Genomic DNA, 14547 nt, shown 5'->3' with positions numbered 1-14547 from the left:
AACCCCGTGCAGAACACATAACTAGTATCATAACTAGCATCAGTACCAGTGGACATATGGACTATAACCCTGTGCACAGCACATAACTAGTATCATAATTAGCATCAGTACCAGTGGACATATGGACTATAACCCTGTGCACAACACATAACTAGTATCATAACTAGCATCAGTACCAGTGGACATATGGACTATAACCCCGTGCACAACACATAACTAGTATCATAACTAGCATCAGTACCAGTGGACATATGGACTATAACCCTGTGCACAACACATAACTAGTATCATTACTAGCATCAGTACCAGTGGACATATGGACTATAACCCCGTGCACAACACATAACTAGTATCATCGCTAGCATCAGTACCAGTGGACATATGGACTATAACCCCGTGCACAACACATAACTAGTATCATCGCTAGCATCAGTACCAGTGGACATGTGGACTATAACCCCAGTGCACAACATATAACTAGTATCATAACTAGCATCAGTACCAGTGGACATGTGGACTATAACCCTGTGCAGAACACATAACTAGTATCATCGCTAGCATCAGTACCAATGGACATGTGGACTATGACCCAGTGCACAACATATAACTAGTATCATCGCTAGCATCAGTACCAATGGACATGTGGACTATAACCCCGTGCACAACACATAACTAGTATCATAACTAGCATCAGTACCAGTGGATATATGGACTATAACCCCGTGCACAACACATAACTAGTATCATAACTAGCATCAGTACCAGTGGACATATGGACTATAACCCTGTGCAGAACACATAACTAGTATCATAACTAGCATCAGTACCAGTGGACATGTGGACTATGACCCAGTGCACAACATATAACTAGTATCATAACTAGGGTGACCAGATTTTCAAAATCCCAAACTGGGACCCTAAAAAGTGTACCGCACATTCATGCACGCGCACACGCATATGCACATGCTCACAATCTTGTCTGTCTCGCCGGACATGATACACTGAAGGGTTTTTATCCCCTCCCACCAACAAAAAGACAGGCTAGAGGAGCCGAGTTTTTTTTTTTTTTTAACTTCACACATACAGACAAATCAGTGTTTAAGTCACAGATGTGGTGCATTGTTTATGTTTTTTGATTGGATCAGATAATAATGAGTGGGACAGAACATGGGAAACGTCTCTGTAAGCACTGAAAACAAATATAATATTCAATATTTTTATAACTGCCGTGAAAACCGGGTCATTTGGGGGATGGATACTGAAAACCGGGACATTTTACTATTTTACAGATATCTGTCGGGACTCAGGACACCAAGCTTGAAACCGGGACAATCCCGGACAAACCGGGACGTCTGGTCACGCTAATCATAACTAGCATCAGTATCAGTGGACATATGGACTATAACCCCGTGCACAACACATAACTAGTATCATTACTAGCATCAGTACCAGTGGACATATGGACTATGACCCCTTGCACAACATATAACTGGTATCATAACTAGCATCAGTACCAGTGGACATATGGACTATAACCCCGTGCACAACACATAACTAGTATCATTACTAGCATCAGTACCAGTGGACATATGGACTATGACCCCTTGCACAACATATAACTGGTATCATAACTAGCATCAGTACCAGTGGACATATGGACTATAACCCCGTGCACAACACATAAATAGTATCATAACTAGCATCAGTACCAGTGGACATATGGACTGTGACCCCGTGCACAACACATAACTAGTATCATTACTAGCATCAGTACCAGTGGACATATGGACTGTGACCCCGTGCACAACACATAACTGGTATCATAACTAGCATCAGTACCAGTGGACATATGGACTATGACCCCGTGCACAACACATAACTAGTATCATTACTAGCATCAGTACCAGTGGATATATGGACTATGACCCCGTGCACAACACATAAATAGTATCATAACTAGCATCAGTACCAGTGGACATATGGACTATAACCCCATGCACAACATATAACTAGTATCATAACTAGCATCAGTACCAGTGGACATATGGACTATAACCCCGTGCACAACACATAACTAGTATCATAACTAGCATCAGTACCAGTGGACATATGGACTATAACCCCTTGCACAACACATAACTAGTATCATTACTAGCATCAGTACCAGTGGACATATGGACTATAACCCCTTGCACAACACATAACTAGTATCATTACTAGCATCAGTACCAGTGGACATATGGACTATAACCCCTTGCACAACACATAACTAGTATCATTACTAGCATCAGTACCAGTGGACATATGGACTATAACCCCGTGCACAACACAAACACACATGTGACCACAGCTCATAACTGCAATTAAGGAGCAAAGCTCGAGGGAATCTACTTAAGATGAATTAAAATCAAAGAACACACTCACCCCAAACAGCTCATGATTTTTTCGTTTTTTTTTTTTTGCTTTTTTTTTTTTAAATCAGTCTGCCATACTTGTCAAACCGGAGCGAGGTATGAGTTGTGACGTCCATCAGTGGACAGAGCTCGGTGGTGTTTGGGGAAAGTGTTCTTTACCAAGTGTCATGGTACACAGAGAGAGAGAGACAGAGAGACAGAGAGACAGAGAGGGAGAGAGCGAGAGACAGAGACGGAGAGAGAGAGAGAGGGGGGGGAGGGAGAGAGCGAGAGACAGAGACAGAGAGAGTGAGAGAGAGAGAGGGGGGGGGGGGGAAGGAAGAGGGAGAGAGGGGGCAGAGCTTAGAGCCGAATAATGAGAAGAAAATCCATCAGGACTGAAACACAGACAGCCTCACAGAGAGAGAGAGAGAGAGGGAGGGAGGAGGGGGAGAGAGAGACAGACTGCTGTGTGAGAGGCGAGGAGGAGAGGGGAGCCTGGAAAAAGACAGGAAGACAGAGGGAAACTAAGCTAAAGAGATTGTGAGAAAGACAACGTGAGAGAGTGAAACAGAGAGATCGAAGACAGAGAAAGCCAGACAGACAGACAGACAGACAGACAGAGAGACAGATAGACCCTGGCACAACCAAATTATAGCTAAAGAACAAGAACATCACATTAAGCATTGGACATCTACCACAAAAACTCAGAGCAAACTTCAATGTTATGTGGCTCTAAACAGACGGTACACGATGGCAGACTACTGACCACCATGACTGACCAGACACTGAGAAAGACACTGGCTATGTACAGACTCAGTGATCACAGCTTGGCCATAGAGACTGGCCGACAGGCAGACCTGCTGCCTAGAGAAGACAGGCTGTGTCAGCTCTGTCCAGGGATACAGACCTGCTGCATAGAGAAGACAGGCTGTGTCAGCTCTGTCCAGAGAGACAGACCTGCTGCCTAGAGAAGACAGGCTGTGTCAGCTCTGTCCAGAGAGACAGACCTGCTGCCTAGAGAAGACAGGCTGTGTCAGCTCTGTCCAGAGAGACAGACCTGCTGCCTAGAGAAGACAGGCTGTGTCAGCTCTGTCCAGGGAGACAGGTGGAGACAGAGCAACACTTCCTGCTACAATGTAGCATATATGAAGACTTAAGAACAAAATTCTTCACAAAAATGAAATGTAAATTCCAAGACTTGGACACACTCTCTGACCAGACCAAAATGACTTGGACACACTCTCTGACCAGACCAAAATATCTTGGACACACTCTCTGACCAGACCAAAATGACTTGGACACACTCTCTGACCAGACCTAAATGACTTGGACACACTCTCTGACCAGACCGAAATGACTTGGACACACTCTCTGACCAGACCGAAATGACTTGGACACACTCTCTGACCAGACCAAAATGACTTGGACACACTCTCTGACCAGACCAAAATGACTTGGACACACTCTCTGACCAGACCAAAATGACTTGGACACACTCTCTGACCAGACCAAAATGACTTGGACACACTCTCTGACCAGACCAAAATGACTTGGACACACTCTCTGACCAGACCTAAATGACTTGGACACACTCTGACCAGACCAAAATGCAACATGTACTTGGGGAAAACAGTGTCAGCTCATAGATGCAGCAAGACATGTCAGGTCATGTCCCAGGCTGAGAGACAAGCAGCACAACACATGACAGCTGTAGTCTCCCCACAACCCATGCTCCACCTTCTGATCTACTTCTGTTTCTCTATTGTTGTGGCTGTGTGATTGTTTCTTTATTGATCGTTACAATGTTGTGTTGATGTGTTTCATGCCAATAAAGCCATTTGAATTGAATTGAATTGAATTGAATTGACAGACAGACAGACAGACAGACAGACAGACAGACAGACAGACAGACAGACAGACAGACAGACAGACAGACAGACAGACAGACAGACAGACAGACAGACAGACAGACAGACAGAGAGGGAAAAAGACAGACAGACAGACAGTGAGTGAGAGAGAGAGTGAGAGAGAAACAGACAGACAGACAGACAGACAGACAGACAGACAGACAGACAGACAGACAGACAGACAGACAGACAGACAGAGAGAGGGAGAAACAGACAGACAGACAGAAAGACAGACAGACAGACAGCAAAGAGAGAGAGCGCGAGAGAGAGAGAGAGAGAAACAGACAGACAGACAGAAAGACAGACAGACAGCAAAGAGAGAGAGAGAGAGAGAGAGAGAGAGAGAGAGAGAGAGAGAGAGAGAGAGAGAGAGAGAAACAGACAGACAGACAGAAAGACAGACAGACAGCAAAGAGAGAGAGAGAGAGAGAGAGAGAGAGAGAGAGAGAGAGAGAGAGAGAGAGAGAGAGAGAGAGAGAGAGAGAGAGAGAGAGAGAAACAGACAGACAGACAGACAGACAGAGAGACAGAAACAGACAGACAGACAGAAAGACAGACAGACAGCAAAGAGAGAGAGCGCGAGAGAGAGAGTGAGAGAGAAACAGACAGACAGACAGAAAGACAGACAGACAGCAAAGAGAGAGAGAGAGAGAGAGAGAGAGAGAGAAACAGACAGACAGACAGACAGAGAGACAGAGACAGACAGACAGACAGACAGACGGAGAGAGAGGGAGAATGAAGAGAGAGACAGAGATAGAGAGCTTGACTGTTTCCCTGTCAAAAATTGTGGCGTTGTTGCTGCCATATTCAATGACAGTATGTTCTCTTGTTTTGTACTATGTTTCTTTGTTGTACTGTGTTTGTCGTAGTGTGTTAGTTGTAGTGTGATTGTTGTAGTGTGATTGTTATAGTGTGTTTGTCGTAGTGTGATAGTTGTAGTGTGTTTGTTGTAGTGTGATTGTTGTAGTGTGTTTGTCGTAGTGTGATTGTTGTAGTGTGTTTGTTGTAGTGTGTTTGTTTTCAATAATGTTTTCCAATTGATGTTTGGCTTTTTTCAATGTTTGGATGCTTGCTTTGGCAAGATGCAGATCGTTACATCATGCCAATAAAGCCATTTGCATCTGAATTTGAGAAAGCGAGAGAGAGAGAAAGCGAGAGAGAGAGACAGAGAGAGAGAGAGAGAGAGAGACAGGGAGAGAGAGAGACAGAGAAAGAGAGCTGGACTGTTTCACCGTAAGTGCGACTGGCTGACGAGCAGGCCCAACTATACAGGGTCACACAGAAAACCTGCATGGCAGTGAGTACTTGAGGACTGCAGGACAAGGGGGAACTTGAGGACTGCAGGACAAGGGAACTTGAGGACTGCAGGACAGGGGGAACTTGAGGACTGCAGGACAGGGGGAACTTGAGGACTGCAGGACAGGGGGAACTTGAGGACTGCAGGACAAGGAAACTTGAGGACTGCAGGACAAGGGAACTTGAGGACTGCAGGACAAGGGGAACTTGAGGACTGCAGGACAAGGGGGAACTTGAGGACTGCAGGACAGGGGGAACTTGAGGACTGCAGGACAGGGGGAACTTGAGGACTGCAGGACAGGGGGAACTTGAGGACTGCAGGACAGGGGGAACTTGAGGACTGCAGGACAAGGGGGAACTTGAGGACTGCAGGACAGGGGGAACTTGAGGACTGCAGGACAAGGGGAACTTGAGGACTGCAGGACAGGGGGAACTTGAGGACTGCAGGACAGGGGGAACTTGAGGACTGGGTTGGGAAACGTTGCTTTAACTTATCAACACATCCTGAATGAAAACTGTCTGGATCTTAACTGGGTTCATGTGAATTAACCAATAGACACTCCCGACCTGTGATAACTAGAACCTATGATAACTAGAACCTGTGATAACTAGTACCTGTGATAACTAGAACCTGTGATAACTAGAACCCACAATAACTAGAACCCACGATAACTAGAACCTGTGATAACTAGAACCCACAATAACTAGAACCCACGATAACTAGTACCTGTGATAACTAGTACCTGTGATAACTAGAACCTGTGATAACTAGAACCCACGATAACTAGTACCTGTGATAACCCATACACGTGATCACTAGTACCTGTGGTAACTAGAACCTGTGCTAACATGTACATGTGATCACTAGTACCTGTGATAACTAGAACCCATGATAACTAGTACCTGTGATAACCCATACACGTGATCACTAGTACCTGTGATAACTAGTACCTGTGATAACTAGTACCTGTGATAACTAGAACCTGTGATAACCCATACACGTGATCACTAGTACCTGTGATAACTAGTACCTGTGATAACTAGTACCTGTGATAACTAGAACCCATGATAACTAGTACCTGTGATAACCCATACACGTGATCACTAGTACCTGTGATAACTAGTACCTGTGGTGACTAGAACCTGTGATAACTAGTAAAGGTGATGACTATAACATTTGATAGCTACAACCTATGATGACTAGAACCTGTGATAACTAGTACAGGTGATGACTAGAACATGTGATAACTAGAACCTGTGATAACTAGTACAGGTGATGACGATAACATTTGATAACTACAACCTATGATGACTAGAACCTGTGATAACTAGTACAGGTGATGACTTTAACATTTGATAGCTACAACCTATGATGACTAGAACCTGTGATAACTAGAATCACCAGCACAACTTGTCTACACCCTCATGTACCACGAAACACTCAGAGCTCCATCCCGTCCCTGTCTGTCTGCGCCTCAGAGGATTCGTGGCTTGACTGACAGCTGACGGGGGGCGGGTCTACCCAGCCCAGCAGATGGAGGCCCTCCTCAGTCACTGCAGGTTACTCATAATGACTGACACGAGGCAGGACCACTTCCTCTAATCTGTTCCCCAGCCAAATGAGCAAAAGGACAGGCCCGTCTTCATGGCCAGGCTAAACTAACCCCCGCAGATTACCGCGGCGTCTCACCAGGGGCGCAGGAGTGGGTGCAAACCCTTTTCCTGTGTGGACAAACACCGTTGGAAAAGGAGAAACCAGGCATTTACTGTTTTGGAAGAGATTTCCTTTGAGCTTAGCTGGAAAAATGTAGACGGAAGAGGAAGATGATGCCTGGCCGGCCGAAGAATGGCTTGTGAGAATGGACTGTTCTCCAAACCAAATTTAGAAAGGATATATATTTTAAAAAAGTCTCCACTTTAAGCACACTGATGTAAACTCTTGTGCCTTCCTGTCCAGGATTTCGAGAGCAGCCACAGTCCAGCAGTAGTTCTCTCTCCAGACAGCATGAATGTAGGTCTGGGTGTCAGGTTGTTGTGAGGCTGTTGTGAGGCGTATCACACAGTATAGTGTGACATCCTTCTTTTTGGGGGGGGGGATTTTTTCCCCCGTTTTCTCCCCAGTTGTACTTGGGCAATTACCCCGGTCTTCCGAGCCGTCCCGACCACTGCTCCACCCCCTCTGCCGATCCGGGGAGGGCTGCAGACTACCACATGTGGAGTCGCCAGCTGCTTCTTTTCACCTGACAGTGAGGAGTTTCACCATGGGGACGTAGCACGTGGGAGGATCACGCTATTCCCCCCAGTCCCCCCCCCCCGAACAGGCGCCCCAACTGACCAGAGGAGGCGCTAGTGCAGCGACCAGGACACATACCCACATCCGGCTTCCCACCCGCAGACACGGCCAATTGTGTCTGTAGGGACGCCCGACCGAGCCGGAGGCAACATGGGGATTCGAACCGGCGATCTCCATGTTGGTTGGCCACGGAATAGACCGCCATGCTACCCGGACACCTAGTGTGAGGTCCTCGAGTGTGACGTTTACCTGATGCTGGAGAGGAGTTGTCGCTGCTCATCGGTGGTGAGGATATCGGGCAGGACGGAGGCCAGCCAGTCGACTTTCTTCACTGCTGCGTAATGCTTCAGTACGGCGAAGAGCCTCTCCTTCACCTCAGGCTCGTCCCCCAGAATCTGTTCAATCTGACGGACGGTGATCGGTGTCAGTTAGAGATTGTTTAGCCAATGGGACGATGGAAGTTTCAGACTCTAGGGCAGCTCATTATGGTATCAATGTGCAACCGCAACTAAAACAACGAAGAATGAGTTCATGAAGTTTATACTCGACTGACAGGTGGAGCACATTTACATTTACATTTACTGGGATTTGTTTTCCCTGATGGGACGCTCAAAATAAAGCCATGAAAACAACATTCCACAGGTCCCGTGAGAGGAAAACTGTATTCTCACTCCTGTTGACTCTTTTGTCTGCGTGTTATTTACTTTTAATTAACACCGTGTTCCAGAAATTCACAAAAAATGTGTTGCTCTACTTTCCTTTTTTCCCTTTCCTGTCAAATACAATAATCTTTGGGTGTGTTATGCTGCACTTGCTGGAATACACTGTTAAAATGTCCAATGGATGGATGGATGGACGGACGAATGAATGGATGGACGGATGGATGGATGGATGACTGAATGGATGGATGGATGGATGAATGGATGGATGGACGGATGAATGAATGGATGGATGGATGGATGGATGGATGGATGGATGGATGGATGGATGGATGGATGGATGGATGGACGGATGAATGAATGGATGGACGGATGGATGGATGAATGGATGGATGGATGGATGAATGAACAGATGGACGGATGGATGGATGAATGAATGAATGAACGAATAGATGGATGGATGGATGGATGGATGGATGGATGAATAAATAGATGGATGGATGGATGGAGTGAGATTGAAAGGGGAGAGGAGATCTTCTCCCACCTAACTGAAACTAGCCAATAGCAAATCAATGTCCTCATTCTTTTAAAAATGCCTGGCTGTGATTAGCCGTCAATCCCCCCCCCCTTTTTTTGGATCTTTTCCCCCTTTTTCTCCCCAATTGTATCCGGCCAATTACCCCACTCTTCCGAGCCGTTCCGGTCTCTGCTCCACCCCCTCTGCTGATCCGGGGAGGGCTGCAGACTACCATATGCCTCCTCCCATACATGTGGAGTCACCAGCCACTTCTTTTCACCTGACAGTGAGGAGTTTCACCAGGGGGACGTAGCGCGTGGGAGGATCACGCTATTCCCCCCAGTTCCCCCTCCCCCCGACCGACCAGAGGCGGCGCTAGTGCAGCGACCAAGACACATACCCACATCCGATTTCCCAGTCGGAGACACGGCCAGTTGTGTCTGTAGGACGCCCGACCAAGCCCGAGGTAACACTGGGATTCAAACCAGCAATCCCCATGTTGGTAGGCAACGGAATAGACCACCATACTACCCGGATGCCCCTACCTCCCCTTTTTAAATCCCATCCAACCATTCCATCTCAGTCGGATATACGGCAAACCACGGACGTTTGCGATGCTCTAAATGTCGTTTCATGGGACACTTAAAGTAAACAAAACTAACAAGGTCCATGGAAGAGTATCGGTGTATCTAATAAAATAAAATGTTTTATTATAGTATCATTGTAGCTAATACAATAAAATATTTTATTAGAGTATCAGTGTATCTAATAAAATAAAATATTTTATTAGAGTATCATTGTAGCTAATGAAATAAAATATTTTATTAGAGTATCAGTGTATCTAATAAAATAAAATATTTTATTAGAGTATCAGTGTATCTAATAAAATAAAATATTTTATTAGAGTATCAGTGTAGCTAATGAAATAAAATATTTTATTAGAGTATCATTGTAGCTAATACAATAAAATATTTTATTGGAGTATCATTGTATCTAATAAAATAAAATATTTTATTAGAGTATCATTGTAGCTAATAAAATAAAACATTTTATTAGAGTATCACTGCAGCTAATAAACTAAAATAAAATGTGACCATCTAATGAATTCTATTATCAGATAAGGAAGTAGAATCAAAGACTGAAGATACAACCCCCCTTGAGTTTTGATACCATTACTTACCCGAACCACTTTCCTCACCAACAGACACATGATGCTCGCTGTCTAAGCTCACCTTCCTGTTGAACTCCAGAGCCTTGTGTTTGCGGTCCAGCCTCAGCCCGTCTCCTCCCAGCTGGCTGTCTTCGATGCTGCTGCTGCGCTTCTGTCTCGACCCCAGGCACAGCACCCCCAGACGCAGCGTCCTCCCCTGAGACGCCTTGATCAATGTCGCGGCTGTCTCGTGCTGCCGGACGGGAATCCCGTTGACCTCCATCACGTAGTCCCCGGCCCGCAGGCCTCCACGGCCGGCCGGAGAACACGGAGAACAGTCCTCCACCAGGAGGGGGCAGTCTCCCACGATGGTGAAGCCGAAACGACCATCTGGACCCGGTGTGATGTCCATCTAGAAATCAGGCACATATAATGAGTAAAAGGAAGACAAAGACGAATCTTCTTTGTAAATTACTTAAAAAATGTATTCCAATCAGTGGCGGCTGGTGCTAAAAATTGGGGGGGGGGCGCTATGTACCTTGGCGCAGCACACCTGACAGCTGCTTTAATGTCCACACAGTCACAGTTATTCAGAAGGACCATGTGGCCTATAGATTTTATCAGGGCTTGTAGACAGTGGATGATTGACAGTCGAGACGAGGCGTGGTGGTGGGTGTGAACATGATTGACAGCCATGAGAATTGTCCAATCACATTAGATCAAAAGACATTAAAACAATACCAATTCGCTGCCAATAAAAGTGGGCGTGTCTGGGGCAGCACAGAACTGCGCCCCCTGGAAAACCTGAAGAAACCAATCAGACAGCAGCCTCAGGTCACCTGCTCGCCACAAGTTCGAGGGCTTACATAAGGTATGGTTCGGCCGGCGCCCCTCACCCAGGAAGTATATGTATTCAGACAGGAAGTATATGTATTCAGACAGGAAGTATATGTATTCAGACAGGAACCAATCACATTGGAACCAATATTTAATGCTGCTGCCAGGTGCCCACACACTGACGACACTTTAATTTCAACATTATTTGCATTACACAGCTAAATTATAGTCAACGTGTTTAAGTGGCTTTTCATCTCTTGATATTTGAAAGGGGGCAGCGCCCCGGCGCCCTCTACTGGCCAGCTGCCACTCAAACATGAACGATGAATGGATGAATGAATGGATGATGATGGGGAAAAGAACGGATGATAAAAATAAAACAGGATGAAAGAAATCCTGGTAGCTCAGTCGGTTAGCATGTGTAGCATGTAGCCGTCAGGCTAACACACACAGCAGGGCTTCATGGACAGTGTGCAGCTTGTCCTACTGACGTTCTTATCAACCAAAACTGAACTGCCCCCCAAAATTAACCTGAAATAAAGACGTAAAAGAACAAATCATTTGAAAGAACACTCGTAGAAAAGTGATACTGGGTCTGGTAGGCCTGAACTCTCCCGCAGGTTGGTGCTGAAGGAAGGAGTCCCATTGGCAGAAACCCAGAGCAGACCCGTGGCCCAGATGGGTAATCACACATACATTAGCCCACATTCGGGTCGTGGCGTGGGGGTGAGCTGAGGAACTGTGTCAGACCTGCTGTACGCGTGACACCACCCCGATACTGGGCGGGATGTTCTTCTGGGCCTGGGCGATGGCGACGACGGCCTGGGGCGCCAGCGTGGACACATTCTGACCCTCCAGCTCCAGCACCTGGTCCCCAGGCTGCAGCCCGGCAAGGTGAGCGCTGCTCCCCTCCTCTACAGACAGGATGTAGCTGGGGCCACTTCCTCCCAGCTGGAAGCCAAACTCCTCAGGCCATCCCTGATTGGACATCGGCATGTTGAGAACTTTGAGGGGGCGGGGGAGAGAGGAGAGAGAAGACAAAACAAGGAGGTTCGGTTTCTGGAGGTGGACATGATGAGTGGGAGAAGAGGCAGCGCTCATTTACACACTTACCACAGCCTGCCAGCAACACACAAGTCACCACAGCCTGCCAGCAACACACAAGTCACCACAGCCTGCCAGCAACACACAAGTCACCACAGCCTGCCAGCAACACACAAGTCACCACAGCCTGCCAGCAACACACAAGTCACACAGTCTGCCAGAAACACACAAGTCACACAGCCTGCCAGCAACACACAAGTCACCACAGCCTGCCAACAACACACAAGTCACACAGCCTGCCAGCAACACACAAGTCACCACAGCCTACCAGCAACACACAAGTCACCACAGCCTGCCAACAACACACAAGTCACACAGCCTGCCAGCAACACACAAGTCACCACAGCCTGCCAGCAACACACAAGTCACCACAGCCTGCCAGCAACACACAAGTCACCACAGCCTGTCAGCAACACACAAGTCACACAGCCTGCCAGCAACACACAAGTCACCACAGCCTGCCAGCAACACACAGGTCACACAGCATGTCAGCAACACACAAGTCACCACAGCCTGCCAGCAACACACAAGTCACCACAGCCTGCCAGCAACACACAAGTCACCACAGCCTGCCAGAAACACACAAGTCACACAGCCTGCCAGCAACACACAAGTCACCACAGCCTGCCAGCAACACACAAGTCACCACAGCCTGCCAGCAACACACAAGTCACCACAGCCTGCCAGCAACACACAAGTCACACAGGCTAGACTGGCACGCTGGAACAGATGGAGGCAAGCTGGTCAATGAAACACAACACACATACACACACCCACCCCAACATGCAGGCACAAGCCCAGCGTGTGCAGCATACCTGCCTCTACCAGGGGCAACAAAGCTTTGCTGTTCAACACGCCCTGATCCAGACACGCCGGCCCGTTCTTAAGAACCGGAAACGTGAGTATTCATCAAACATCCCTGCCGCGCTCCCGCCAGCCCTCCTCGTGTGCAGCTGCACCGCGAGTGAGGCTGCGCACCGCTCCGCCGCGGAGCGTGACACACTAACAGGTCCCTGACCCGCGCCGCAGCCTCCTCAGCAGCCAATCACGTTAAAGCAGCCCGGAGCCTGACCTGATTACCACGAGGGCACGAGTTCCTCCAGCTCCTCTGGTGCTCACTGCTCACCAGCCGCTCTCTGATTGGCTGGGTGGGAAGAGCGAGCCCTGCCGTAGCACTCACCGCTACCCCGGTATGGTTATAAACAGAACATCACAGCCAGGCTGACCCAACCCCGTCTGAGGGTCCCGAACCCATCCTGGCACACAGCCGGACTGACCCAACCCCGTCTGAGGGTCCCAAACCCATCCTGGCACTCAGCCGGACTGACCCAACCCCGTCTGAGGGGTCCCAAAACCCGTCCTGGCACACAGCCAGGGTGACCTAACCCCGTCTCAGGGTCCCAAACCCGTCCTGGCACACAGCCAGGGTGACCTAGCCCCATCTCAGGGTCCCAAACCCATCCTGGCACACAGCCGGGCTGACCCAACCTCGTCTGAGGGTCCCAAACCCGTCCTGGCACACAGCCGGGCTGACCCAGCCCCGTCTGAGGGTCCCGAACCCATCATGGCACACAGCCGGACTGACCCAACCCCGTTTGAGGGGTCCCAAAACCTGTCCTGGCACACAGTCGGGCTGACTCAACCCCGTCTGAGGGTCCCGAACCCGTCCTGGCACACAGCCGGGCTGACCCAACCCCGTCTGAGGGTCCCGAACTCGTGCTGGCACACAGCCGGGCTGACCCAACACCGTCTGAGGGTCCCAAACCCGTCCTGGCACTAAAGGCGCAAAAAAACAGAGAGTAACCAAAGTTTGTGGCTGTTCTGCCAAAGATAACCTGCCATTGCCCTGAGAACTCAGGCTGTGGGTGTTGATGTGTTTCCCAGCATGCAAAGCTGCGCCACGGTGGAATCGACCAAGTGGACAAAGCGGGTCATAGACTTACAGAAATCTTTGGGGGGATACCGCGAGCCCCGCTTGCTCTGGCGGAAAGAGTATCGGCCCTTTCTGGTCTGCAAGAACTTCTTCATCCTGGAGGAAAGTCAGTCGGTACCGGGCGCTACTGGGTTAATGTCCAGCCTGCTCGCTCACCTACAGAAACACAGAGAGACAAGAAACCGGTCCCCAGACCGCCCCACGGCCCTCCGTCAACCCCGAGGGGGGTGGGGGGGTGGGTGAGGACAGAACCGCTGCCCCATCTTCCCGTTCCTCCACAGAGGGGCCCGGCGGCAGCCTTCGCAGGGTGAGCGTGCAGGAGGAGACCGGCGACGTGTCGGTGCCGGAGTGTGGAGGAGCTGCTCCGCCAGCCTCGGTCCTGGATCAGCCCCGGCCCGGCACGCCTGCACGGTGTTAATCAGAAAAGTGGGGCGCGCGCAGCCGCCCGGCACCCT

The 14547-nt window shown here is 48.7% G+C and overlaps 1 protein-coding gene across 1 annotated transcript in view; it reads right to left on the bottom strand.

The window, feature by feature from the left end:
- The window catches only part of grid2ipb (glutamate receptor, ionotropic, delta 2 (Grid2) interacting protein, b), a 63003-nt gene extending 48860 nt beyond the window's left edge, over nt 1–14143 (bottom strand). Inside the window, exons 1-4 of the mRNA XM_056297588.1 lie at nt 14103–14143; nt 11806–12059; nt 10301–10630; nt 8142–8296 (exon numbers count right to left, since the gene is read on the bottom strand). Coding sequence (XP_056153563.1) covers nt 8142–8296; nt 10301–10630; nt 11806–12051 — 731 coding nt within the window. The 5' untranslated portion in view covers nt 12052–12059; nt 14103–14143. The remainder of the gene's footprint in view (nt 1–8141; nt 8297–10300; nt 10631–11805; nt 12060–14102) is intronic.
- Nucleotides 14144–14547: the final 404 nt, after the last annotated feature.

The sequence above is a fragment of the Lampris incognitus genome, chromosome 17 (assembly GCF_029633865.1).
Source record: "Lampris incognitus isolate fLamInc1 chromosome 17, fLamInc1.hap2, whole genome shotgun sequence".
Classification (NCBI taxonomy): domain Eukaryota; kingdom Metazoa; phylum Chordata; class Actinopteri; order Lampriformes; family Lampridae; genus Lampris; species Lampris incognitus.
The sequence above is the reverse complement of the archived record's forward strand: the minus strand, read 5'-3'. Positions and strand labels throughout refer to the sequence as shown.